Here is a 26902-nt window from a genome sequence, read left to right on the forward strand (position 1 = left end):
AATAAATTTACATTTTCATGGAGGCTTTAACCTCCATTTGTGGTACTGGGTTGAACAGAGCAATACAAAAAATAACAAGTCATCAAAGTTACCAATAACTGTTTTGTGTCCAAAATGTGATGCAATAACTGTCCTTTTGAGTGCAGGTAGCATATTCTGTGTATGTGGCTCAGTATTTAAAGAAACCGTGGGGACTAAAGACTGTTGACATTAATTTTAAAGTGAATAGGTCTCACAGTGTGAGCCAAAAACCCATGAATAAAACCAGAAAGAATGAGGTAAAGACATGTTTGAAATGTAAAAGTAATATTGGGGGTTAGGCAAGTGGTTAAGTTTAAGTTATTTTTTAAACTTAAAACACAAGAGGCCTTGATCCTGAGCAGGAAAAGGTGTGCATTATGAAGGGTCCACATGAAAAGCTAGGGCTTCAATGAAGGTTCAAACTTTATCTTGTGCTCAATACAAATGTTGCAAACGCTGGTTTGTGTGTTACTGTTCTGCATCAGTCAAGTTTTTCTACCGACAATTCAAAATGTGTGCCTTCAAGGAAGCCAAGGTGCATGAAGATCTTCTGCCTACAATTATAAAACTGCCAATATTCAAATTAAGCAGATTATGTGCATCATGCAAGCATGGTTCATACTGTAACTCATTGGGACAACCAAGGAGACACCAGTCAAACCGTGCAAATGACAGGTCGGGTACAATTTGGCCTGTGGCACCATCGATTAGTCTTGTTTTCTCCAAAAGCCTCTGTACACACTCGGGTGAAATATTTCTTGCTTTTAGTTCCGTCAAAGCAGCAAATATCAAAGATTCAGTGTTGGCAGTACATCGATTTCTGGAACCATACCAGGGACTCTTGAATGAATAATAGTCACAGCCCAATATTTAGCTTAATTGAATCATCTAGATTTATTCAGTGGCATTTACAAAAGCAAGCGTCGACTTGCTGCCTAATTTACAGTACTATTAAACTGCAGCTGAATTCATTATGCTGGACCCCAAAAAAAGCTTGCACGTGACGCAAGAAACAAGGCTGATTCATGAGTTCAAGCAGCTGCTCCACATAAAAGATGACATTCACAAGGGCCAACTGCTCTATGCTGTGCTAGCGCGATAATCCAGACAAAAGTTGCTGCCATCAGTAAATAGTCAAATACATGTATTTTAATCACGTAATTTCTTACATTTGTACAATACATGTTTTGCTTATTTCAACAGTGTCTGAAGGACGTGAAAATGTACATTTCCATGACACCAACACGGAACAATTTTGGTAGCCACAATAAAATATGTAGTCACATCTGTAATGAAAGTTGTCTTGACGGCAGAGTTTTACATAGCAAACAGGATCAGGAAAGCAACCATCAAACAGAACAGTCCCATGGCTTCAGACAGGGCAAATCCCAGGATGGCATATGAGAACAGCTGCTGCTTCAGAGATGGGTTCCTGCACACAAGGAGAAGCACAGTGTAAAGAATCAAAGTCCCGTTTTCAGGAAACCGCAAACATCATGTAGATCAAGCTCAACACAAACCTAGCATAGCCAATGATGAGACTACCGAACACTGTCCCAATCCCAGCACCGGATCCAGCTACTCCGACTGTGGCGGCTCCGGCGCCGATGAACTTGGCGGCGGTGTCGATGTCCCTGCTGATGGCGCTGGTCTGGAAGCCTCTCAGTGCCTGGGTGATGGGGGTCTGTGGCATCACAGCAACGGTGTTCTGGAGCAAGACGTGACAAAGAATATTCACCGTTCAAAACCAAGTCAAAGCTGCAATGAAAGCAACTGCTGACAAAAAAATTTAAAATTAAAAAATGAAGTCAGTGGAAATATGATTTTAAGTATTTGTCATATCAAGATGCATTAATGGCACCCAAGTTTCTTCAATTCAACAAGAAAACAGGAACTCTAGTAAGTCCAGCATAGAGGAAGGTCAGCTCCATGTTTGGGTTACATTTCTTTTTTTAAGTTTAGCAATTGAAAGTATACACATGTTTATACACATCTAGAATAGCCAGAAACAATGCAGCAAAACTACATTCTAAATCACTGTAGCAGTCAGAAGTCTCCCCTTCCCCTTACCTCTGTTTTGACATCGGGCCTGGACAGCACCGAAGCAGACAGGGGTCTGTAAAGAGCCCGGGAACCAGCACGGACCTGCAGACACAGCAACACCATTTTTAATTCAAAATTACACATGAAATATAGTGTTAACAACTTATGCCTAACCAGTGGGCACATGTGCAGGTGGGAGGCACCTTGAATGTCACTTTGTCAGTGTCATTCACTGGAGTGCTCACACAGAGTGACCCTTGACATTCAGTGACAAAGACAAGTACAACTTGTGCGGTCAAACAAAGTCCAGGTAACTTCAGCCTTTCTGCTCAGTAATTCATCTTCTAAAACCTCACGAGGGATGTAGCCAGCTCAGACCTATTGTAGTGTCAGCCGATTGACGAATATGACACTGGATTACCAGTAATATGACCTTGGCAGAGAAGTCAGACAGTCCCAGTAACTTGTGTCCAAATGTACACATTAAAATCTGCATCCTCCTCCTGAGAAGTCAGTGCAGGAGTCTTTCTTGGCCTCCATGCTACATTCAGCTAACAGCAGGTTTACATGACCTTAGCTGCCGGCCATAGCTGAAAATGTCCGCCAGGAGCTCCAGCAACGCTAAAAGTGCACGCGCCTCCTGTAAACTGCATGCATATCGCTTCGAAGACGTGGAACCTGCACACCTTGTGCAGAGGAGCTGCGAGTCTCCCGGCTCTGTAGCATTAGCTCGCCGGGCTGCCGGCCTACACAGTTACCCTTGTCAGGAGGCTGCAGTCAAGTTCAACCAGAGGCCCACCAGACTTACCGCAGGAATTCCACAAATTCTACAGCGCGGGAGACGCACGGAGGACAAGGAAACTCACCAGAGCCGGCGTGGAGACGAACTTTGCACAGGCGTACATGTTGTACTTTAGGTAGTTTTAACCGGTGCGGTCAGGTTTGGTTTGAAGCCCGGGTCTCTCTGAGGAAGAAAGACCGGAGAGAAGTAAGGTCAAACGGGTGTAAATCTGCCCCACAGACAAAATACGGACACTCAGATGAACATCGACATGCACTCTGCACACCGTCCTCACTGGTGCGGCGCAGGAAGGAGCTGAAAGAGAGGATGAAGAGGGATTTTGCTTCTCATTCAAACTGCCATGACAGACTCACCGACTGCAGAGGTCGAACCACAGTGGAAGAGTGGGCATGCGCGGCTGACGTATATAGAGGCCCGGATGATGACAGGAGAAGGTCATTTCACTCAAACTTTATTGAGACATGTCTGCCGGGACAAAGTTCCAATAAAACAGAATAGAAATACTAACACATTCAAGGTTTTTTTTTCTCATAATTGTTTGTATGACTGCAATACAATTGATAATAATTCATTAAAAGAATATGATTTTAATTTAACATCTCTCCTTCATGAATGGGTTATGAGGTAAGAGACTCCTGGGCACAGACATGGAAAAGGTCACCCACTCACTTGATGTCTGGGAACCTTATATACTGTATTGCTATGCAAGTATTTTTACACTTTGTCCAACTGGTGTTACTTGCAATATAGTTGTTCAATTTTCTAAATCTTTCATCGAACGTGTTCTCTTTGAGCCCGATTGTAATAGGTGAATTCCTCAATCAAATAAATCCCTTGAATATCCAGCATAAACACTTCTTGTTTGAAGGCATTTAAATTAAGCCAATTCCTGGTTATGGTTGAATGTTCTTTTTTTTTTATTTGCTTTTTGAGATAGATACCATCTTTTATTGCAGGTAATATGTGTGGTCTCCTCTATAAACTAAATTTTCTTCCTATGGTTCAAAAACATGTTTATGAGGTTAATTGTTGATTATAATTTGCAATATTGCAATATCCTGACAATGTAATATCCTGGTAGATTGGTGATGTAGCAGCATGAAACAAACTGTTGGAGTAGCATCAGTATCAAAGCTACACCGCGAGGGTGAATTTGTGAAAACATCTATGCTGGACATTGCAAGTTGATAAACGTGTGTGTGTGTGTGTGTGTGTGTGTGTGTGTGTGTGTGTGTGTGTGTGTGTGTGTGTGTGTATGCACGTTTATCCACCAAAACAACGGAAAACATTTAAGGTTTCAAAACATTTGCTTGTTCAGGCCCACTTGACATCAAATTGTGCTGTATACTGCCCCACCAAGCTAAATGAGCTGACACCCTTGGTCTGGAGAACCTTCCTTGCGCTTGATGTTTAGTTGTTGAGTGTTGAAATGTGTTTTTATTTCACCCCAAAAAAGTTTTCTTTTTATATTAATCTACCGTACTACTACCATTAATCAACTGTATCATAAATGAATTTATACTTTTAATAGAACAGTTCAATTAACCTTGAAAAGTAAGTCGAGTAATCCCTATTTTGTTTCTTTTTTTTTTAAACTATTCCCTGCAGGGCGAAACAACAAACCAAACCTACCTCCTTCCCTGAAACTGGACACTGATGCCCTTTAGTCGAGAGACACCTTTATTGCTGGGAAACGAAGTAAAATGTATCAAATAAATAAATGGGGCACTGTTGTTAATTTCATGTCGTCTACTCAATCACTGTCACACTCCTGAAACCACTCACCAGAGTGTCAATGATTGCAATGGAAAGCAGTACGATCATTCCTTCTGTTTAAATAATACTTACAATCAAACAAAAAAGCCGCCTCATTTGCTTTTGTCATCATAATACAGAGGAAATCCCAGACCATGATTGTCTAGGAATGGATAACATATATTTCTATGCATTTGTTTTGATCCTATGGAATATCAAATGATTTTGTTGTACAATAAAACTTTTATTACTTCATGAGTAAATCAAGTCTCCAGCACAGCGCTGGTATCCTTCATTGTGTCTGTGTCCTGGTGGTACAGTGGTGGTGACGGGTTTTCTGATGTTACACAATTTGGAGGTGGGCAGGAAAAGCACAGGAAGAGACGAGACTCGTCTGTGTGTTCCTGCATTTAGAGATTTCATGTAATTGGTCATTTTGAGTGTTGTTCAGAAATTAGAATCAAAAACAAAATATCAGTGCCAGCATGTGGAATGAACATTTCAACAGCAGAAACAATAGGGGGAGGGCTGTTATTTTTCCAGAGGGGCCACATCAAACACCAAAACTTCTGTGGAGGACTGAGCCACAAGTTCACTTCAGTTCAGCCCAATATAAATATTTATCTTTATTAGAAAGCCTTTTATTACATGGCTTTGACTGTTTGAATACTGCGCCAGCTCTACATCAGGGTTTAATTTATCAGCGTGTTTTGTCCAATAATGATGAATCAAGTTTTATTTCTTGAAGACATTAATCTGTTCAGCAGATAGTAAGCACTTTAGTACTTTGTAATCAGGCCATTAGCACCTAGATGTCAACGTCTTAGTAAAAAAGTCTGCATTCTGCTTGACTCTTCCTTTGTTACGAGCTCACAAGTTTATAGACCCTTGTTTGGGCAGAGTACATGATTATGTGTGTTCTACCTACATGTGTGAGATTTGGACGTGTTTGTCTGAGCCTTCACTCCAGACCTCTCAGCCCTGGGTGGCCGTTACAAGGAGTATGAGCTCTGGATGGTAAAGCTCTGAAATAACTAATGATAGAGTGAGGCCATCTGTGAGAGGTTCAAAGTCAAGCTGCTATTCCTTCATACTGAGAGGAGACTGTTGAGATGGTTTGGGCATTTGATTAGGATGCCCCCTGGTCACCTCCTAGATTATCTGGTTTTGTATGTATGTATGGATGGATGGAAGAAAGTTCAACATCTCTGGTGGAGCTTCAGCTGCAGTTGTTCACTGTATGCATGGATGAGATTACATTGTGGTCCTGTGATTAGCAGATTCGCCAAAAAGCAACAAGTTCAATGCCTTTCTGTGAATCTCTGTGTTTCTCCAGTAACCCAGGTCAGCCCACCATTCAAAGGCTTTTTAGATTCATATGTGGCTTTGAATTGACCATAGACTTGAAACTTGCACAGTCCCCTTTCGCTGGGATATGTACTATGGAGAAATGTTATCAGCAAAATGAGAAACTCGCAAAGAAGCCGTTCAACAAATCATCTGCACCGATTTATGCAACCCAGGGCTGCAGGGTGCTGGAGGTGAAGGCGGAGCACGCCAAGGACAGATCACCAGTCCATCACAGCAGACAACTACCACACTCACACCCATGGGCCTTTTAGACTCACTTAAATAGCTTCAAATAAATGTGGTTTAGACGAGGGATGAAAACCCGAAGAACGTGAAGAACAACTACATAAGCACAAGGGGAATATGCAAATTCAGAAAGCCCAACCTCACACAAGAGTGCTAACCACTACACCGCTGTGCTTCCATACTTAGAAACACATATATTTACAACATCAACCTAAAAAACATTAAAAAAAAAGGCTTATTTATCTTATAATCCTATGTTTCCAAGCTTCAATGTGAAAAAAGATATTGTGCCTTTATTAGAAATAAAGGCACAATATCTCCACCAGACTCAATGCGTCTTTATTGTGGAGCCTGTTTGCAGGTAAAAGTAGAATTCAACCCGTATTTCAGCATCAGTTTTTCTCTCATAACAAAACCTGCCTGCTGCTGTCCACTACCATCACCTGTTGTGGTGTGAATTTAACACTCTGTCCGGAGGGACTGATGGCTCGGGGCCTTATCGGTGCCTCTCACATGCTGATGGTGGAGCTGTAGGCTACCAACACCGGGCGGATTTGTAATCGTGATGAATGACTCCACAGCAGCTGGTCTGTGATGGAAAGGTAATGAGCAGAGGGAACCTGCTTTTCCTGCATGCTGGCTTAAAGGAAGGAAAGTCCCAGTGGCTCCTCAGATATGATCTTTACAGTTTTACAATGTGCACAAAGCCACAGATTTCTGACCTCATAAGCATGGAGCAGAATCAGTCTGTACACCATGGATGCAGCCGAAATACAGAAAAAGACAGTGACGGATCTTATGCATGGAGAAAGCAAACAAAAAAAATTACCCTGATTTTATTTTGGTCTAATTTAATAAATGGTAGTATTCCAAATGTATTTTGTTTTCATTTTTTGAATTTCTTCTATTCAGTCTCACGCTTTCCTTCAGATTTATACTCTTTGCTGCTGTTGTCTTATTTTCAACCCTATTTAATTATTCGTATTCTCCCAGAATCAATTTCCCATGCGTCACTCCACAGGGTTGCAATTTAAATCAGTGTAAATCACATAGATCAGATTAGGAACAGATTAGTATCTGCAGTGTTACACTAAAGAAAATAGGAGCATAGTTTGGTAAATACTGTACCTACTTTACATTAATTTCTATCAGCACAGGTAAAAAAAGAAAGAAAAAAAGAAATGTGTTGCATTAATTGCAAGGCTGTTCCAGCCTGACACTTGCAACTCAACTACAACAGAGACCAAGGTCATTCTCATAAAGCTCCAGCAGAGGGTGCAATACGGTGTGATGTGATCGCAGCCTTTTTGTTGCTGGGGGTCAGAATTGCACCAAAGAGGGGAGACGCATATGCTTTTCACAACAACATTGGAATAAAACTCTTGGATTAATCAAAACATGCTGCTATTGCTTTTGAAATGCAATTATCCTGAAAATAAAGCCCCTTAATCCCTTTTTTTGTGGGGGGATAATGATTGGTTTGAACATCTCTTTATATGTGCAGAAAAAGCAGTTCGAAAAACCACCATGTGACATATTTATATTGTCACCACTTATCCTGCCTTTCTGTTAATGCGCAATGTAAAACAAAAGAGGGAACTGTAGGGCTGAGAGTAATACAGCACCCTATAGGTCAGAGCTAACCCAATGATAAAACATGAAGATTTACAATATATTAATTGCACGACAGCACATATCAAAGTGGCCGTTAACTACCTGAGGTCAATGTCATACTGTCTAATTAACCGGGCAGCGGCTGTGTGGTCCTACATGGCTGTGGAAGGTGGAGAGAGCAGCCGCGCTCACCCACCTCCCCACCCCCAACACCCTTTACCCACCTTTTACTTCCTCCCATTCGGAGGCACGCACGCACTCGCTGTCTGAGTTCTTGCATAGAACACTCCGAGACATTCCATTTGCATGCCCGCCCCATCAAGCTGGATGCACTCAGACTGGTAATAAAAGGCATTGACCCCCTTAACCTTTATGAATTACAATTTGTGCCTGCAGCACGTCCTGTCAGAGGCCTCAGAAAAGCAGGCACCTCAGCCGGGGTGTGTGCGTGTTGTTTTGCAGTTGTTAAGGAGAGGGGAAAAGGTTTTTACAGCTCCTCGTCGGAGCTCCTGACAAGCAGGGAGGAGGCGCTCTGACAGCAGAAGCAGGGTAGGGAGGGACTGCGGCGCTGCTGATGGCTCCATGCTAATCTCTATCCCTGGATGCTGCGCGAAACTACTGAGGCTCTTCTCTTTGTTGAGCCCAGAGATACACAGCCTGCAGGGCTCCAGTGCATCTGAACCCTGTGTGTGATTTTAAACTTACTTCTATAGCTGTTGCAAACCTTTCTATATCAGGAAACAGGAGATTAGGCCAAAGTATGATAGTACTTTTTGACTGATGACAATAACTGAAATAAGAGGGGACGAAGGCATTTAATAGTTATTTTAATTGTTAAATGAATCTGACATTGATGGTAAAAATGTCCTAATTTCTGGGATTTAAACTCATCGATTGAGAACATTTGTTACTTTTCTTCACACAACACTGTTAAAAGAAGGAATTAGATGTCACCTTGAACTCTGGGGAATGTTTACAGCCCATATCACTACTTTGTTTTTATTATAGCAAAAAAGTTTTCAGTGACAACTGAATAATTACCCTATGAGTCTAAAAAGTCATAAAAGCCCTTGCATTGACCACCAAAGAGTAACAATACACTTGCAAAGTCATTGAATACTGTGTACAACAACAAAATGTTGAGGTCGTGACAGAAACAAGAGTCTCAGTGATTACTTTTACACTGATTTTTCATAGCAGGTCTTTAACATACACAAATAATACAGACATGGCATTCCCTTTGGGTAAAGATGACTTATTTATTTGAAGCTCTAACAACCACAGATGTCACAGTTGTGCCATTTTTTTCCATGTAAATTGTTCTACGAAAAAGTAGTGGAGTGGTATCTGTAGCATCAGTTACACTTCTGACAGGAGTTTAGGTCACGGGGGGGTGTTAGAGTCAAATCCAGCTAACTGGATGACAACACGTGCACGTGGAGGCCTCAACAGAAGCTCTGTTGGGGAGACAGTAATTGGTTTTATTAAGGAAGCGGAGGTCCAGGTCCACCAGTCTCCTCAGTATACTCCACCTATTTGATAAACCTGTGGATTGTGTGTTATTGTTTAAAAAAACAAAAAAATATATACAGAGGCATCAGTGGAATACATGAGGAGTGTGACTATGTTTGTTTCCAATGAATAATGAGTCATATCAATGATTAAAATCTTTTTCTTTCACCATTTAGCCTTAAATTTGAAAGGCTCAGAGGAAACATTGACAGAAATAGCTGCAGGCTAAATAACAATGACATGACTGCTCGTGAAGCTAAGAAAATATGAGTGTGCCATTTCTCCTGGGTGGCACAGTTGATAATCACTGTAGTGATGATCATACTCCATGATAACACTCTCAGTTATATTCCCAGAGCAAACTGGGAGAACAGGTGTAAAATCAGGTGGAGACTGAATCCAGGTCACTGCTCTACAAAGTCTCAGTCTGTGAAATGTTTAGGAACGATGGGGGTGTTTATGCCGCGTAGGTTGTACGGAGAACCTGAGAAACCCTGTTCAGTGAACGCCCGGGCAGCGTTCAAGCTGCTGGTCCAATAATCCACAGCAGAGGTGTACGGATTGTTTCCTGATACTGCTAGAAATCATCCCACAGAACTGCACCAAGCATCCTTTATCTTCGAGAGATTTAAAAGGACATTAGTATTCAGAAAATTGATTTTTCAGCAAATCCATAATAACACTGATGTTTGTTCTGCTGCTGCTGAGCGGAGCAGTTGGAAGTGGTCTAAAAATGCTGAAGCTTGCAGTATCATTAGTCTTTATCTGGACTTTTTTTTTTTTTTTTTTTAAGCTAACACTGTTACACTTCCGCGTGGCCTGTGCCGAGGAGTATCCGAGTGAACACGGTGATTTCTTCTGATATCTTTTAAGACAAGAAAATTCTCAGGCCAATATGAGATGGACTTTGAATCAAAGTATTCGTTGTGGCGCCACAAACACAAGCTTGAACTGAGCTTTAACCGTCTCTCCTTTCTCTGTTTAACATCAGGAATTTCAGTCAGAGACTGTGTGAACAGGAGCGTGGCTGACAGGGGCAGCCGTGCGATGATTGGTTTATGGATCTCTGCTTTCGGCAGTGACTTCAAGGTCACTGAGATTTACAATCAAACGGCTTATGACACTTTAGTAAAAGCCACCCAAAACTGATGGCAGAGATAGAAAAAGGAGCCGGCTACTTTAGAGCAATATGCTTGACCTCAGACGGAGGATTAGGATGTGCTGCTATCTGTTTTTATTACAACACCCAGCACAGATAGGCGTGTTAGTTTTAGCAGACAGAAGGTTGTTAAGGACGGCATATGGAGAACCAATTTGATAGACAGACACTATATGGTGCAACACTGTATAGGAGATTAGAAGAACGGAGCATTTCAAGCTCCAGTCAAACTGCAGTTTCAGTCTACTACACAATAGAGCAATTAAATATGATTTAAAGGCCAATCTGTAATGGTAGTGTGCTGCCCCCTATTGAAATATTATTGCCCTACTACTTACTATTAAAGATGGTGATTTAGTGAGGTGTTCTATCGAGTTTAGTTTAGTTCAGTCGTCGCTCTGAGATTTAATGGCTGAGGTTTGATTTAGGAGGCATCTAACTGCTAAACACCTGAATATGGAAATGCATATACAAAGCACTGCGAGCATAGCATATCTGTATTTCAAAACAATAATAGAGTCCTAATATTCAAACACGGAGCTTATTTCCTTTTACCAACAAGCAACTGTTCATGTAATGTGAAAATCACGGCAGAAGCAAAAAGTAAACGCAGATTTTGCTTCGATCATTAACAGAATTACCTCACCAACGCTGGATGTGAGACTTGTTACACACAAGCTGATATTCAAGGCGTGTTTACTTAGCACTCATATGGAATGCTGTTGATTTTTATGGGACGCATATGGCTCCTTTTTATTGTGCTCAATTAAATCGCTTTAAACTAGGATTAACTTTTTGGAGCGGCAATCCATTACACAGCATTGCCTTACTTAGAGTCTCTCAGCGTACGGCTGCTGCAAACGTCGCCTGAACACTAATCACAGATTGGGGTGTCAAATATTTGGGCTGTCACAACAATATTTAGTGACGGAGCCCTTCCTGCTTTTAATGGCCTGACCTACATCCCAGTTCAGAGAGCTAATAAAGGCAGTCTGGTGTAGGTCCTGGAGCTGCACAATGTCACTCACAGATGCCCAACTCAGCAAGATCCGGAATGCTCAATTAGTTGCTTTTATAGGCCCCATTAATATGCATTAACTCTCTTTTTCAGTGTGCGAGCACAGACAAACAGTTGCTGTTGGCAACATATTGGTCAGGTAACAGCTTTTTTGTGGCCTTTTCTTAAGCATAATAAATTTGGGCACCTTGAAAACCTATTTGTAGGCATAAACCAGAAGCAGAAGTGAAGTAGCATTACATTATAGGTCAAAAGCAGTAGAAAGTTTAAGTACTGCTATTAGATAGAACTTAACTTCTTATACTTGTTTTGTCATTTTTGCTACCTATTTGTAGATTTGAAGTGAGTTGATTGATATAAATCCTTCAAATTAGCCATTTTTATTTCATTTTCCAGGTAAGGGAAATCTTCAACTTTTCAAATGTAATTAATTGGTTGTGCATATCATATATTGCTGATATAGCACTCAACAGCCTTGTGCAAACTAATGTAATTCAGTACAAAAGATCTGTCATAAAATTTAGGTTTAGGAAGGTGGTCATGCTTACTTTTGTTAAAGATGATGTAAATCAACTGTTAAATGTTTAAGTTGTAGTTTGCAGTGGTGTAGACTGCACTACATAGACTGGTTTCTCTATTATTCTGCTACTCTCATGCATGTATACAACGTTAAAAACAAACCTCCAGTATAATTGGAACTTCTCTGATGATCGCAAGCTAAACTGAACATTATTACCTTTGTTAAAGCAGAATTTATAGCAGAGCTGTTCCACATGATAGCACAAGATTAATCATAAATGTGGGGACAGGGAACAAAAAAGCAAAACAAACCCATAACACACAATACTGCACAACGGTGAGGAGGAGCCAGATCTTTACATTTACATAAAATTACCACTCCATCCTCCGACTCGCTCCTGAGCCAAGACAACAGATAGCGCCTCGCAGAAAGCTACACAATCTGGTACCACTCCTCCCACACAATAAACCGATATGGCACCCAGCAAGCTGAATCAATCATGGCACTTTATTATCCTGTCACTAGTCTGCTTCCTGCAAGTGTGTTTACCCTGTCCATGGCCCTGCGATTGTGGCTGTTCAGTGTACATTAAGACAGACATAATTGAGATTGTGGGCGGCCGAAAGTACAGGGCTCAACCTGTTGTCGTTAATCTGTCATATTGTCGGGAGTCACCGCAGCGGTGACCTATAGGAGGCTCCACCTTGGAGGCACCGCTGATGGCGCTTTGTTGTTCATGGCAGAGGGCCTCACCTATTTTAAGTTTATTGGTTTGCCACCAACGGAGAACCTGAAGAAAGTGTGATCTACTGCTCAACCTCTGGCTTCAATTTCTCTGCTCTCAGTCGAATCCCCGTTAGCTGTGGCTCACTTAAAACTCATCACCTCTGCATTATTTAAAGGTATTCATGCTTTTGGTTATTGAGGGTCAGACTTATTTGAAGGTGTTATGATGAAAAACAAGTTGCAAAACTCAAAGAAGGGACAGTCATGCCCTGTATAGTGGAAGCTTAATACTGCTCTTTGTAACATACTGAATTACACAAGCAATCAATTTAAATGAATGGGCGAGTCTTCAGATAGCCGCAATAGCTCTTCAAATTAGATTACTGATGGCTGTGCTGAAAATCTTCCTTCACTTTGTATAAATTAAAGCTCTGGAAAAGCATTTACAAAATAACAAGATATAAATGAATGCAATCGCACCGTTGGAAAAGGTGCTTTTTACAATCAGGCACCATATTAGAAATAATAGCTAAATCTTGCCTCAGAGGCCTGTTATTAATTACCTGGCAAATAAGAGCTGTCTGTTTTCAAACTGAGTTATAGTGGTGGCGAGAGATCACCAAAGAAAATTAAACAGCAATCACAGTAGATTTCTATCATCATAATTCTGATTGTCAGGATCACCTTTTCCGCAGCGGCTTACAGCAGCATAACAAATCCTAGCGTTTATTAAGTGGCTCAATTTGCTGCCGTTCATATTTCACATTTAAGTTGTGTTACAACAGTGTCTTACTTGTATCCCGCATTCTTGTCATATATGGTACATGACATGATTTATTAGACATGAAGAAAGGAGAATCCCACCAACCATGAAACAAGTGACTTTCAGAGGCGGGTGCAGCTTTTTAAAGACTAATGTGTTGCATCTTGTGCACAAAACAGCACAGTGCGTTTGCGCAGCACTAACACAGGAACAGCAAGGGGGTCTTTAAAGGTTTTTATGCATTTTCATCACACAACACATTTCTTTTAACCAGCCTTGATTCTGTACTGCAAACATTCACGAAGCAATTGGTTAAAACCTCAACGAGGATCTAAGTATCTGGCTCTGTGTCTTCAGATTGTCTCTTCTTTTATAGCGGGGGTTATATCAGCCTGGAGACCCATAAGTTATGAAATGTCAGGATCCTATGCATTCTAATTGAGTGTGGAACAGTTAATGGTTGTGGAAATTCAGCCACTTGACGTCTTATTCCCCCGTGTGCTGTTTCGCAGCCAAGCCCATGAGCCTCAATTAAATGACAAAATGGGCCCATTCTTGAAAATAACAACAATAAAAACACAAGCCTATAAGGCAATAATATCAGGTCTCACCTTGAATCAACAATGGTCACAGCTTGCTAATGGCTTAACGGAGACAAGGTGCTCAGAGCCGAGACAGGGGGCCTATATGAGATCTCCTTAAGCAGGATTATAGAGTCCTTATTTATCTGTTAATCTGCTGATAATTTTCTTGATCTGCCGGTGCATTGTTTGGTCCATAAAATTTTGTGAGAAACTCATGTAGAAGATACCCTTTATAGTTTCCCCAAGTCCCAGTTCACACCTTTAAAATGCTCTGTTTCACTCCATCGACAGTTCGAAATTAACTAATTATTAAATGAAACAAACGATAAAGAAAGCTTAAGAGTAAATAATAAATTGTCTTTATTTAAAAAAAACAAAAACAAAAAAAAAACACTTGGAGATGAAACACAATTGTTATTTTTCGGTTCACCTTTTTACATGTTATGCATTTATTTGATCACTGGTCTTAAAAATGATAGCATCGTCTGTAGCCCCTCACTGAGCGACGGAGGCTTGTAGCCACTGAAGAAAAATATGGTGAAAACAACGAGAACAACATGGTTTCTGTGGTGGCTATAAACTGAGTTGGAATTTTCAAAAAGTACATGTAATTTGCTGAAGATAGGGACTTGTCTGAAACTGTCCAGCGTGTTCTCAATGCTCCTGCTCCCTCACACACGTTTATTGGCTGCCATCACAAAGCTCTTCTGCCAGCAAAAAAGCCTTATAATGAGTAATCTGACCATCAGCACTGGCCTCAAATAACAAGTCCTATCAATAAAACCTTTACTGAAAATGTGTGAATATATAGAATTTCCATAGCAGAGACCATTTCCATGGCCTTTTAAGAATCACCTGAGCCACTCTCAAAACCGGTGCTGATTAATTGAATGACATTTGAGTATCTATGAAATCAAACAACTGTTTTAGCTTTCCATTGTGTTTCAACCTCAACCCAACATGCAGAAAGCAAAAAAACTCAGCCTGTCCATTTTAACCACAGGACTTTCCTCCCCCTTAAGTTTTTTCTCTCAAACTCAGGCCTACTTTTACCACCAAATTAGATCATGTCCCAAAATACACCCCTCCCTCAAAACCTAAAGTTACCTATGTGTTACTGAGCAAAACTTTCAAAATCCAGAATCGATACTACCTAAACCTTTCCCCATTTTCAGAAGACATCTGCAATCTATAAATACACATGAAGCATGTCCTATTAAATCCTGTGATATGGTGAGGGGCGAAATATTGACCCGGTCCTGATTGGAGTACATTTTTTTCACCCTCCTTGCTTATTGTTTTTATAACTCTTTGGCTTTAACCCCTTTACTGCTTCACTGATTTCATGCAACAAACAATAGCTTTTCAATAATTCAATTTATAGTTCACCATAAATGGAATTCAAAGGACAATGCTGTTGCAAATGAACACAGGCAATGCTTTTGGCTGCAGCAACGCCCTGAGTGCCAGAGGAAAGACAGAAAATTTATTTTACGGTTTCCTCACATTCCCATTAAAATGAGGAAACTACATTTCCAAGCATTTGGCGTAAATGCAATATACAGGGTTGAAAGAGACAGATGGTAGAGTGAAAATCTCATGTGGCAACACAGCAATGGTACCACTACAGCCAGTGCCAATGAAAAAAACATCCCAAAACCGCCCAAGGCCAGATTAGATCTATTAATGCATGTTTATGTGTGTCTATCATGGTGACCGGTTTGATCCGAACGTGCGCGTACCTGAATCTTGTTTATCATTTATTGTTGATGTCAAAGCAGCCATAAGTGATGTGTGCAAATGGATCTAAGAGACAAGCAGAGAAATGAATTACCATCCTATTTATTTATCCGGGGCTTTCTGTCAATCACAGCAATAATCAGAACTAACTCATTCAGATTTTGAGAAAATGAAGGATGCATTCCCTCCAAATTTCAATTTGGAAGTGGCAACTATGGCCATGATGAATGTCTGAATAGTCCATCTTCTTCCTCTCATTTCTCCTAACCTTTCCTGACAGCTTAGATATTGCCTACCTGGTAATTTGCTCTACAATAATTGTTAGTGTGAGATTTTCCCCAGCTTTTAACAAGGATTCTTAACACCCTCTGTAGGTGACAAAATGCAATTACAAACACAAGTGCCCCATCGTGACTGGTCATCAGCAGCTGCCACCGCCACTCCCCAAGCTCCAACTGGTTCCATCAACCAAGAAATAAAAACATTGTCAAAAAAATGTTTGCAGATGTATTCTGCAAACGTTTGCTGTGAGTAAAACTTTAATTAAAAGATATGAGGCTGTTTTATTGATTAACAACATTGGTGATTAAAGTGTATGCCCCCCCCCCCCCCCCCCAGTCTTGCTACTTTGCACCCTCTCGGAGATCATTTATTGTTGCGCGGCCCTGCTTATTGATAAGTGCGGTTGATGAATGCAGATGCTGCTGTTCGGAGAGCGGTCTTGCTGATGGAGCGATCATATTGTGCGAAACACCAGGCGGCGGCAAGAACAGCTGTTGTGGCTCCATCCACTGGGACGCCATGTTTCACCACCACCCCGAGTGCACATGCAGGCGAGCTGCTGTAAAGCTGCAACCAACATATTCACAGCGCCCTAACAACTCTATGAATTTTATGACACATCACCAGAGCTCTCTCATCTCTGTCCAGCACTAAAGCCTTAATTATTGAACTAATTGCTATGGCGATAGTCATCTCTTTGTAATCCTGTGCTGATTATATTTTGTGTTCAATACCAGGCTTATCCTTTAATTAAAAGGATTATTAACCCGTAAAATGAAGCCACAAGGGATTAAACGTTTAAACGCTAGTGTCAAAAGAATGTTTTTTAACGAACCAAAAGGAGAATGTGTTGTATCGCCTCAATCATAATCAGGAAACTGTAAGAGTTGGTCAAATGGTCCAGGAATCCAAGGAGTTGACTTACAACAGGAGTAAGCCGTCCTCAATATCTCATTCCCAATTAAAGTCCACAGACTGCTGACACATTATGCCTGGTGGGCTTACAATCAGTGCAAATAGATAGATAATGATGCAGCTCTGACCAGAGACAAACCAAACATGGTGAGAACAAGGTGAACGGGGTGAATGAGTCAATGATATATTTAAAAAAAAACAAAAAAACAAAAAGCATTATAATACAGACAGTGAGATCTTTGCCGTGGCGAGCCATCAAGGTCTTTCACCTCTGCAGAGTTCAAAGTCAGTCTCGGTGGCGCGTGATTGAAAATCTTTGGGAATCTCGGATGGATAAAGAAGGTATTTAGAACTCTAAAGGAGGCGGGTCAGTTGGGTTGGGTTTGATGAGCCCTTCACCATTTCATAGATACCTGTTTTAAAAAAGCTTAAAGAAACACATGCTCCAATATGTATGTGAATGTGACACTTACAAAGATAACATCAGAGTCGACGCTGCTGCTTTGGTTGTCCAGTGCTCTACTATTTTGTCAGATCAATACCTGAGCTCATTAATAATGCGGCAGAAGTGTTTGCCATCAGTGAAGCGAACATGAACCATGATGCTGAAGCTCTCTCAGCTGAGTCAAGCAGTTAAAATTAAGAGCTGTTTGCCCACGCCAAAGCCACGCTGCATTATCCAGAGCAAGTCTTCATTTGAATGTCCTAATTAGTTAATTAGTTGGTGGTTAAGGATGATATGAGCATCTCATCAATCTCTCTATCTCTAAAAATAAACACCCTGGGACGGCAGTGGTGAGTCATTAGACTACTGATGACTGTGGGAAGTGTCTGTGAGGAGGAGAGGTCTGCTTGTGACACTCTATATTTCCACAAACCAGCCCGGTGCCATAAAGAAGACTGAGGAGCTTGTGCTGTGAGCATTGTATGGATGACAAGCCAAGCGTGACATAATGAGTTTACAGAAACTCTAAGGAGCTCAATTAATGTTTTTTCATGCGTAACTTTTGGGATCCATTTAGCTGTTTATCATTGATGAAGGGAAATGAGAATAAGGCATAAGAATGAAAGCTGTTTTTATATTAGAAGATTAAAGCCACTTTATCGTAAAGAATTAATGGCATTAAATTCCAGAGCAGCTTTAGCTGAAGCGGCTGAAGCCTCCTTAGTGGAGTTCAAACAATTACTTTGAACGAAGTCACAGCAGTGCGCTCAGAGAGTTAGTTTGTTCTTTATTTCTTCACTATGTGAAAGAAAGGGGGTGGAAGAGGAGGAAAAAGGAGGTTAAAAATAGTTAGCATATGGCAGCACATGATTGAGTTTCCAGGGCTCTGAAAATTCACTCTAATTATTCAACGCTATCCCTCTGTCATCCTTCCCTATATGCATTCCTTTGCGTGGAAGTACAAGTGACTCCAACTAATATACATAATTCTGCTACTTAATTGGCACGAATCGGGTGAAAGTGGGCTAGGAACAATCCTTAGAGACTAATAGGGGCACATATCATTGGCTCCATCAGAACAGTAGTCCCATAGGTGATAGAAGTCAGCAAATATTTCATGAGCTGTGCTATCAAAGCACCTCACCTCTGGAGTCTCGTGCACTATCCTGCGAAGAACACTTTGGAAACAGTTGCGCTGTCAGGTGTATTTATAGCAGGCGGGCCGATGACTGATGCTAATGCCAAGGAAATTATGCAGTGCACTATTGCTGTCATAACAATGTGTTAGACTTTAACAGGAAGGTTAACTAAACTAGTCATTTAAGTTATAAGTGGGCCACTGGCGTATAGCCTGCATGCACGTATGGATTAAGTGCACGCCGCTGCAACTCCAGCTACATAGTCCTCGAGTTTTAGCCTTACGTTGATTTAAATAATATGCTAGATGAAGAACTGTGGTCAAAGGTTAGATAGGGGATAAATTAAATAATTACTGAGGAAGATGTAAAGGTTGGGCCTGTACAGAAGGTGGACAAAATGACAGGAAAAAAAAACCCCAAAATAGTCTCACACCTAAAAACCCTTGAATGTAGTGTGTGCGAATGACCAGCACATTTCCTACTAACACCATGGAATACTTTGTATAATCATTAAATAAATAAATCACTCTTTTCGTACCAGTGAGATGCTTTCAATTTGAAATATATGGCAAGTCTATAATATTTATGCAACTATTGTAACTATTATATATATTTTTGCAAAAATTTTTGGGAGAATTATTAAAATTTTATGACATTTTATTTAAAAAATCCATTACATTTACAATAAAATCTATTATGAAAATGTAAACACATGTATTTAATAAAATAATTATTTGTTATTTTTTTTTATCATGGTTTTTACTCAATATAATTGTCTTTTTTTAATTACTTATACTGCCAAACAGTACCATCCACCCAAATAATGTTAATGCTTGAGCACTCTGGTGCCTCCCCCCCCCATGGGAGGCCTCCACCACACTTAAAAACTCATTTGTCACAATATCTACAACGCAAAAAAAGAGACGATCTGCATCAGCAAGGAAGAAAAGTGATCAGAGACAAGCATGTAAACAATTTTAAACAACGACATAAAATTGCTTCACAATCCCAACTATTGTCCATGTGTAATGATCACATTATGACTGTTACTGTAAAGTAAAAATGTTTCTTAATTAAAAAAAAAAAAAAAAAGATTTATTGCAATGCAAAAGCTGCTATAACGCAGCAATGCATGGCGTATATAGTGACGGTTGGGTGGGATGTGAGCAGCCAATCGCAGCAGTCATTAGCACTGATAATTAGTTCTGTGAGCGCCTATAATGGATGGGGAATAGGGGGGTATTTTGCAGGACTGGATGCACCCTAGGGTGTCGGCGCTGCTCACTCAGGATGCTCCGGTATGTAATTACAAAATGAAAATGCCGCAACTACATAAATTACATCATTACAAGAAGGGCTTCCAAACAGGGCTGAATGAACAGTCCAACAGTTCACTGCACAGTTCAGGTTATACATGACAACGTACAAGGACGATTGTTGATCAAGACCTTGATATTTACACCCCATTAGCTGGTTTTGTTGTTCATTTGTCCTGTGGTGTGTTAAACTAGTATTTATAACTGTGATGTGTGTGTTCCTATAAGTAGAACCATTTCATTACATTGAATGGAAATTGTTTTTGGATTTTACTGTGAGAAAAAAATGATTAAAGGGCAGTGGTGATCTTGAGATTAGAGATCACGAGATTGTGTTTGGAGGTTCACAGGTTCGAATCCCACTGCTGACAAGTTGCCTTTGACCCCCAGCAGCTCCTCACGAGTGGCACCACACCAGTTCACTGCTCCTAGTTTGTGTAGTTACTGTTAATTATGAACAGGATGGGTTAAATGAAGATAAATAACGTGTGGGTTTCATAAACTATAATTTCTTAACATTTAATTAAAAAAAAATCTAATTCTTGTTTTGCTATGAGTTTTTCTTTTTATGCTACCTTAATACTTTCCACTCTTCACCCAATTTAAAAACTGTCACTTAAAATGTTTTGTCATACAAAGGTGCAACCTCAACATGCAGAGTGAAGCAATACAACAAGGGAAATAAAAGTGCTGTTTGTTTTCTTTCAGGTACTAAAATGGTCTCTGGTAAATGTTTGCATGGGACGAGCATGTTCCAGTCATACTGACCAAAACACGGTTTCGTAAATTAAAAACTGTTTGTAATTTGAAGGTCAGGGGAATATTTTTAAAGTTATAGTCAAGCTTCAGTCCAGAATGCTGCACTCAATGTGTTGTGATATACTGTATCTATGCGAGAAGCAAATAATGAGATTCATTTAATGACTTTTTCTTTTCTATACTTTGTAGAAATCGTTTGAGTAAATCTGAGTAATTTATGTGTTAATAGGTCACCTGTCTTTAAAAAGAGTGGAGACATCAACATTAATTTAAAGTGAAAAAATAACTTTTTTTTTCTTCCAGTTGTGAAAAACAGTTGAGACACTAAAACTACATATGACATGTTTTAGGGAGGCTTTCATCTGAAGGACCCGTCACACACAGGGCGATCTTAAATTAATAACAAATTCAACCATTTGTAACAATTCAAAGCATCGTCAAGTGCTATGATGGCAAACAACAATACAAAACCTGTTCCATCAACCAAAAAACAATCCTACGCGTCTATACGACAAGCCTGCAGGTCAAAACCTTTCAACCGTATTACAATGATAGACAATGTCAAAACTGAGATGACTGCACGTTTAGTCCTCTGTGTCTTGTGATCTCAGCAGAAAAGAAAACCTTAAAGAAAAAAAAAACAAAAAAAACACCACAATGAATAGGTAAAGAGTCGCACAATAAAAGGTTCACACTATATCAAAACAAATTGTGGCCACTAAAGGAATCAATTTCTGACATTTCACCTCTATCTGTGAAGAGTTCACTGACCCTGGCTTTAAAATTTACTGCTCCGCACGACCTCCATCAAAGTGTTTGTCAGCAACGCATTTTGTCGAAAGTTTTAGTGCAACACATTGCAGATCATGACATGTATAGATTTAACGGGCCCTTGAGCCACCCTTATATATCTCATGTCGTTCACATAGGATAAATATCTTAGCTCTCGGTGTAATAACACAGGAGGAGATTTGTGGATGAGACCCCCATTTCTAATCTCAGATCTATTAAAGTGTTTCTGAATGAATCATCAAAGCTGCTTATGTCACTGAGGACTTGTTAGCTGGATCCTGGAGTCAATAACAATTTCTGATTGGGTCGGCAATAATGGTCACAAACAAAAATCTTGTTACAAACAACAGTATCACTGTCCAATAACAAAAAGAAAACAAACAAAAAAAAACCATCCAAACATCTCATTTTGTATTTACATTTTGCATAGACGTTCAGAAATGCTTACATGTTTTAAATGACACAGGATTTTTACTTTATACCAGAACAGGTAAAAGTTCTTTATCTTTATTAATTCTACAGTTGAGAAAATCATAGTTGAAGGTGAAGATGACATGTCAGCAGTCAATTGAGAGGTTGTGTACCAGCAGATATAACATAATATCATCTTAAAATGGTATCTTCCATGGACCCAATGTCTTTTTTTTTTGTTGTTGCCAGAATCAAGAGAGTGGAGAACTACTCAAGCTGAGGATTCCCTTTAAAGCAGCAGAGATGACTTTTCTCATCGCGGCACTTGTTCAGTTTGCCCAGGGAGAGGGATCATGAGTACAATATTGACTTTAAATTACAGCAATAGCTGCTGCCTCATGCTGTCTGAGGACCATGCTGCGGATCAAACACAAAGATCAGGTCAGGATTAGGAAAAAGCCACTGACAAGCACAGAGCCGCCTCTCTGCTGCTGCAGCAGCACACACACACTCGCAGCACCGCCCAAATCTCACACTAAGCTCTCCCCCGCCTCGAAACACGCAAACACGCAGACCTTACGGTCCTCTCATTTGGTTTTAAAAGCCAAAAATTGATTGAAAACTGAATGATCTTATACTAACACAGGGAGTAAGGACCAGCTGGTCTTGCTTGCAGACTGTGGTGAGGCGACGGCAGCATTTCCTCCCCGACTCCTTACGTCTGCTTACAGGATGCAGCCGCGTTCTCTCAGTGCTTTCTAACTGGGCTTTTATTTTCCTTTTTCTTGGCAGTTAAACACAAATAACAGCACGGATGATGTGCTGGGATTCATTGTCTGTGCTCAGGGAGGAGTGCAGGATATGACTGGTGTGATAAATGATCGTACCTTGTGCCTGGCGTGACAAAGAAACTGCAGCACAATCTGCATGTGCTCCATCCTTTCGCCATCATTAGGTGTAATTGGGACTCATGGCGAGGCTTGTTCTCTTCCCGAGGAATCGCGAATGAAACTGCCCCTCGGATAGAAAAAGCTCCAGAGGAGAAACGAGCTCAGGCCGAGTCGTCCACGGCGCTGACGCCTTGTCCGAACGTCACGCTCCCGGCCAAAGGATGGGACGCTCAACAGATATGTGCGTCTGTCAAATTAACTTAACTCTAATGTCAACGCAAGTCCATATTCATGTCAGACTACCCTTTTTGATGTTGACCTTCAAGGCTGTGCACACAGCTGTCATTATTGGCATCTGTCTGAGGAAGCCGGGGCATGTTCCTTCACTATAAAAGCAGCACTGATTACAGTACCGCTCATTAGCTATAATGGGAATGCATGTGGAATTTACAGCTTGGCAGAACAAGGTTAAAGCAGATTCACAGATCTTAGTGTTCAAGGGGAAACAAACCCTCTCGAACTGTTATTCATTATCGAGGGGAAAGTATCCAAACAACAGGGCTGAGTGTATGTAATGAACTGGGACTGAACTGGAATAGTGAAAGCGGAGGGGGCAAATGTGTTATCATGTTGCCCCTCCCTGTCAAAGAAATGTTCTCAAACCCCATATGTGCTCCTTAAATGTTGTGGACTAAGTTCTGGCAGCAGCAGAAACACAAAGTCTTTGTTTCATGACCTCAGCCTGTATATCCTTTCCCCTCCTTCGAATCAAAGCCCCCGCACCATCTTTAGCATTTAGAATTAATTGCACAGTTATCCTCAAATTAATTCCTAACTGTTTTACAACACACAGAGAGAAAAGGGCAAACCAATTATTATTCTGTTTTCACCTTACAGAGGGGGATATTATGCAAATTATCTTCTCTACATGAGAAGGAAAAGGGGCTTTATTTTCCTCGGCAGATGCTGCTTCGACAGTCTAGCGTTCTGTGGGGGACAGGAAGTGGGGATGCTGTGAAGATCTGATCGCTCCACCTGGCTTCCTACTGACTCCATATACAAGCAATAATAGAAAACACACTGATTAATTATTTATTTGGAAGGATCAGTTTTGTTTTGTTTTTTCTTTCTTTCTGTATCTCATGCTGGACAACGAAGGTTAAAAGGAATGTTCTGAGTGCAGTCTGGAAGTATTTTACAACTTGTGAGCTTACGAGCTGGAGGTGTTTCATGATGGAAGACAAAGTCCCTCGGCTCGGCAGACCTGCAAAATGTTTTATTTGCTACTTTCCCAGGAAGTGAATACATACTAAGCTCGGAGCGGCGAGCCTGCGAGCCAGACATCAAGATGTGGCTGACACGACAGCAACGGGAGCATTGCTGGGATTCAAGGAAGACAGGGGGCATCTCACCTCGCCTCCCCGAGCTGCTCCGCACTTCTGACCACAGCGAGTGTTTATTATTCTGAGACCTTGGGACCTCGAAGAAGTTGCTAAATAAAAAAACTGAAACAGTGGCACACAGCATTTCGAACTTCTTAACAGTCAAGAGCCGTAATGCGTTGTTGAGCTGATTTAAAAAAAAAAAAAAAAAAACGGCTTCCTCTTCCAAGGTGGAACAAAACAAAAGCCTTAATGAGCTGTAATGATGAGTTAAGGTCAAAGCACTTATCATCTTTACAAATCAGGAGAAGATGGGCTCATGGAAATAAGCTCCCTTGAGTATCCATCATCACCTCAAAAAACTGCATGCAGTGGCACAGCTCCAGGTGCTCGAGCAAATTGGGCTTTCGATGTGGAATGGATCAAACGTCGGCTCAATATTCATTATTCTCTCCCGACTATGATCTGCTGCAGTTCTGTGAGTGGGCGAGGGTAATTGTGTACCTCATTGTGCACGTGTTTGGACCGAACTTAATCATGATGTCAGGCTGTTCATAAAAGGTTATTAAAGGGAACAAAGATCCAGGTTTTACATATGTTAGGCAGGGGAGGTCTCGGGAACCCCTGTCTCTGAGGTAAACATAGGCCCTCATGACAAACGATGCTCATGCTGAGATCAGATAGTTAACAAGAGATCCCCTTATTAACCAGGTCCGCATAGATAATTGGCACTTGAGCCTCACATTTTGAATCTGGCCTGAGCAGTGTCATTTATCAAGAAACCGAGCATGCTGTCAGGGCTCCATAATAAGCTGCAGTAACTGATGAATCAAGATTAACCAGCTAGAAGGTGAATGGAGAGGAAAATGGGCCACAACCATGTCGTGAGAGATTTAGTGTTAAATTCACGACATTAAAGTGGTGTTATTATTTCCTATCGTGAGGGATCGATCCTAAACTGAAACCTATAGCTTTATCGTAGCTTCAGCATTTTGCCACCAAAGCAAAAACTTTTACCAGTTGGTAAAGAAATCTGCAGCTTTTTTGGAAAAAACCCTGAAAAATATTATTTAAAATATATATTTTTTTTAATTTTCAAATTTCAAATGTATGTATTTTCGCAATATGTGTATATCGACTCCTAATTATCCCCCCCCCCCCAAAAAAAAAAAAACAATCGGCAAATTAATGATTATTCAAGCAAAAAAACCCTCGACTTTCACGTTTCTTAAAAGAATCTCACACTTTTTCTGATTTTGTATTTTTTTTCCCACTACTTTGTGTTGCTATATTATTTTTCTGGGCTAAATTTACAACATGCAAATTCATTGATTGCAATTTTTTTTTTGTTATTTGGCCTTCATTTTCATCAGCAAAATAAATGTGAGTTCCGTGGGGCAGTAATAGATCTCACTGCTGTCTTGAGCACAGTAATAACAATGGCTTTCTGCTTGAGCAAATTGTTGTTGCTACACAATGTAACTGGCATTAGCTAAACAATGCAGAAGCTCATTAAGCCTATTACAGCTGCACAAGTACATCAAGCTTAATAATAATATACAAAAGGTAAAACTTCCCCGTGAGAGTTACATAATTATCTGCATCTGTTCCAGATTGATGAGTGTCCATGGGTTGGCCGTTGGTATCTTTCCGTAGTGTTTCCGCGCGCGTCGGCGAGATGCATGTGTGTGCTCATGTACTTGCGTTTATCTCACTGGTATATATAAGTACAGATAATTACAGATGATGGGCTGGTGATCAGCTGCAGGTATGGGAGCCACCTCAGGCCTCGCCCAGCCTTGCACCTCCGGCACTCCCCTGCTCTGCAGGCATGTTTGGCAGCGTCTCCTTTCCCTAAGTCTCCAGCTGTCCAGTGGGGTGCGCCAAGTCACAGCAGGAGTGCCTGCCTCTCCATCTATGGCCCATCTCTTTCGAGGAGTGTGAGATGTGTGTGTTTAGGGGGGGGGGGGGGTTTGGAGGGTGTGGGGGTGGAGGGGGTCCTCTCTGTACTCGCATTACTCACTAGCAGACGGAGCGTGCTGCCAGCGCCCAGCATGTCCGCCCACACGCCCCTGCCCTGCCGGTTAGACCTCACGGCTGGAGGAGATGATGGAGAGAATCTGGGATCCAGGAGGGGGGTGGATCCAGAGGAATCTGAGAGGCAGAGAAAGACAGACAGAAGCCCAGAAGCTTACCTCCATCCCACAGGCCGATCCTCGGACAGCCCGACCTGATATGGTAGTCTGAATCTCCTTGTTGTGCTTCTTTTTTTTTTCCAGGTGGGGGTGGGTTGTGGGGGTCCATTTCACAGTGATTCTGTGAAATGACAGCAGAACGATTTCCTTTGTTTAATAGTATTATTGTCATTACTCCAACATCCCTGTATTACTGTTCTTTAAATTCTACAGGTACATTTTTTTTTTAGTACGTAAACTTATTTTAATTTATGATTTTTTTATTGAGTTTTGTTAGATATGTCAATATAGACAATCTTGATAGAAATTCCACAGACATTAAAGGATGACACAACACAAACATTTATACATTTGAAATGCGCAAAAGAAATTTTGAAAAAAAGTTTAGATGCATAACTTTATTCTACTTTTGTGTTTGGATTGTAAGTATTTTGCATCAGTGGACTTCCCAGTGTACCATAGAAGCTAATCACTCAATATTCATATTGCTAATGTAACAGTTAGTTCTATGTTAAGAAAGTAG

General features: G+C 40.8%; 1 protein-coding gene across 3 annotated transcripts; it reads right to left on the reverse strand.

Moving 5' to 3' along the window:
- Positions 1 to 890: 890 nt before the first annotated feature.
- On the reverse strand, positions 891 to 3275 carry atp5mc3a (ATP synthase membrane subunit c locus 3a). 3 transcript variants are annotated; one of them, XM_080497770.1, is made up of 5 exons: positions 3220 to 3275; positions 2931 to 3028; positions 2092 to 2166; positions 1542 to 1729; positions 891 to 1453 (listed from the first exon to the last, which is right to left on the reverse strand). In XM_080497770.1, the coding sequence occupies exons 2-5, from the start codon at positions 2967 to 2969 to the stop codon at positions 1339 to 1341; spliced, it is 417 nt and encodes a 138-aa protein (XP_080353896.1). In that variant the 5' UTR covers positions 2970 to 3028; positions 3220 to 3275; the 3' UTR covers positions 891 to 1338. The 3 variants fall into 3 exon arrangements, with proteins under 3 accessions (XP_080353896.1, XP_080353898.1, XP_080353897.1); XM_080497772.1 differs by having other exon boundaries at positions 3141 to 3247; XM_080497771.1 differs by having other exon boundaries at positions 3132 to 3234.
- Between the last annotated feature and the right edge of the window lie 23627 nt (positions 3276 to 26902).

The sequence above is a fragment of the Blennius ocellaris genome (genome assembly GCF_963422515.1).
Source record: "Blennius ocellaris genome assembly, chromosome: 6".
NCBI lineage: Eukaryota > Metazoa > Chordata > Actinopteri > Blenniiformes > Blenniidae > Blennius > Blennius ocellaris.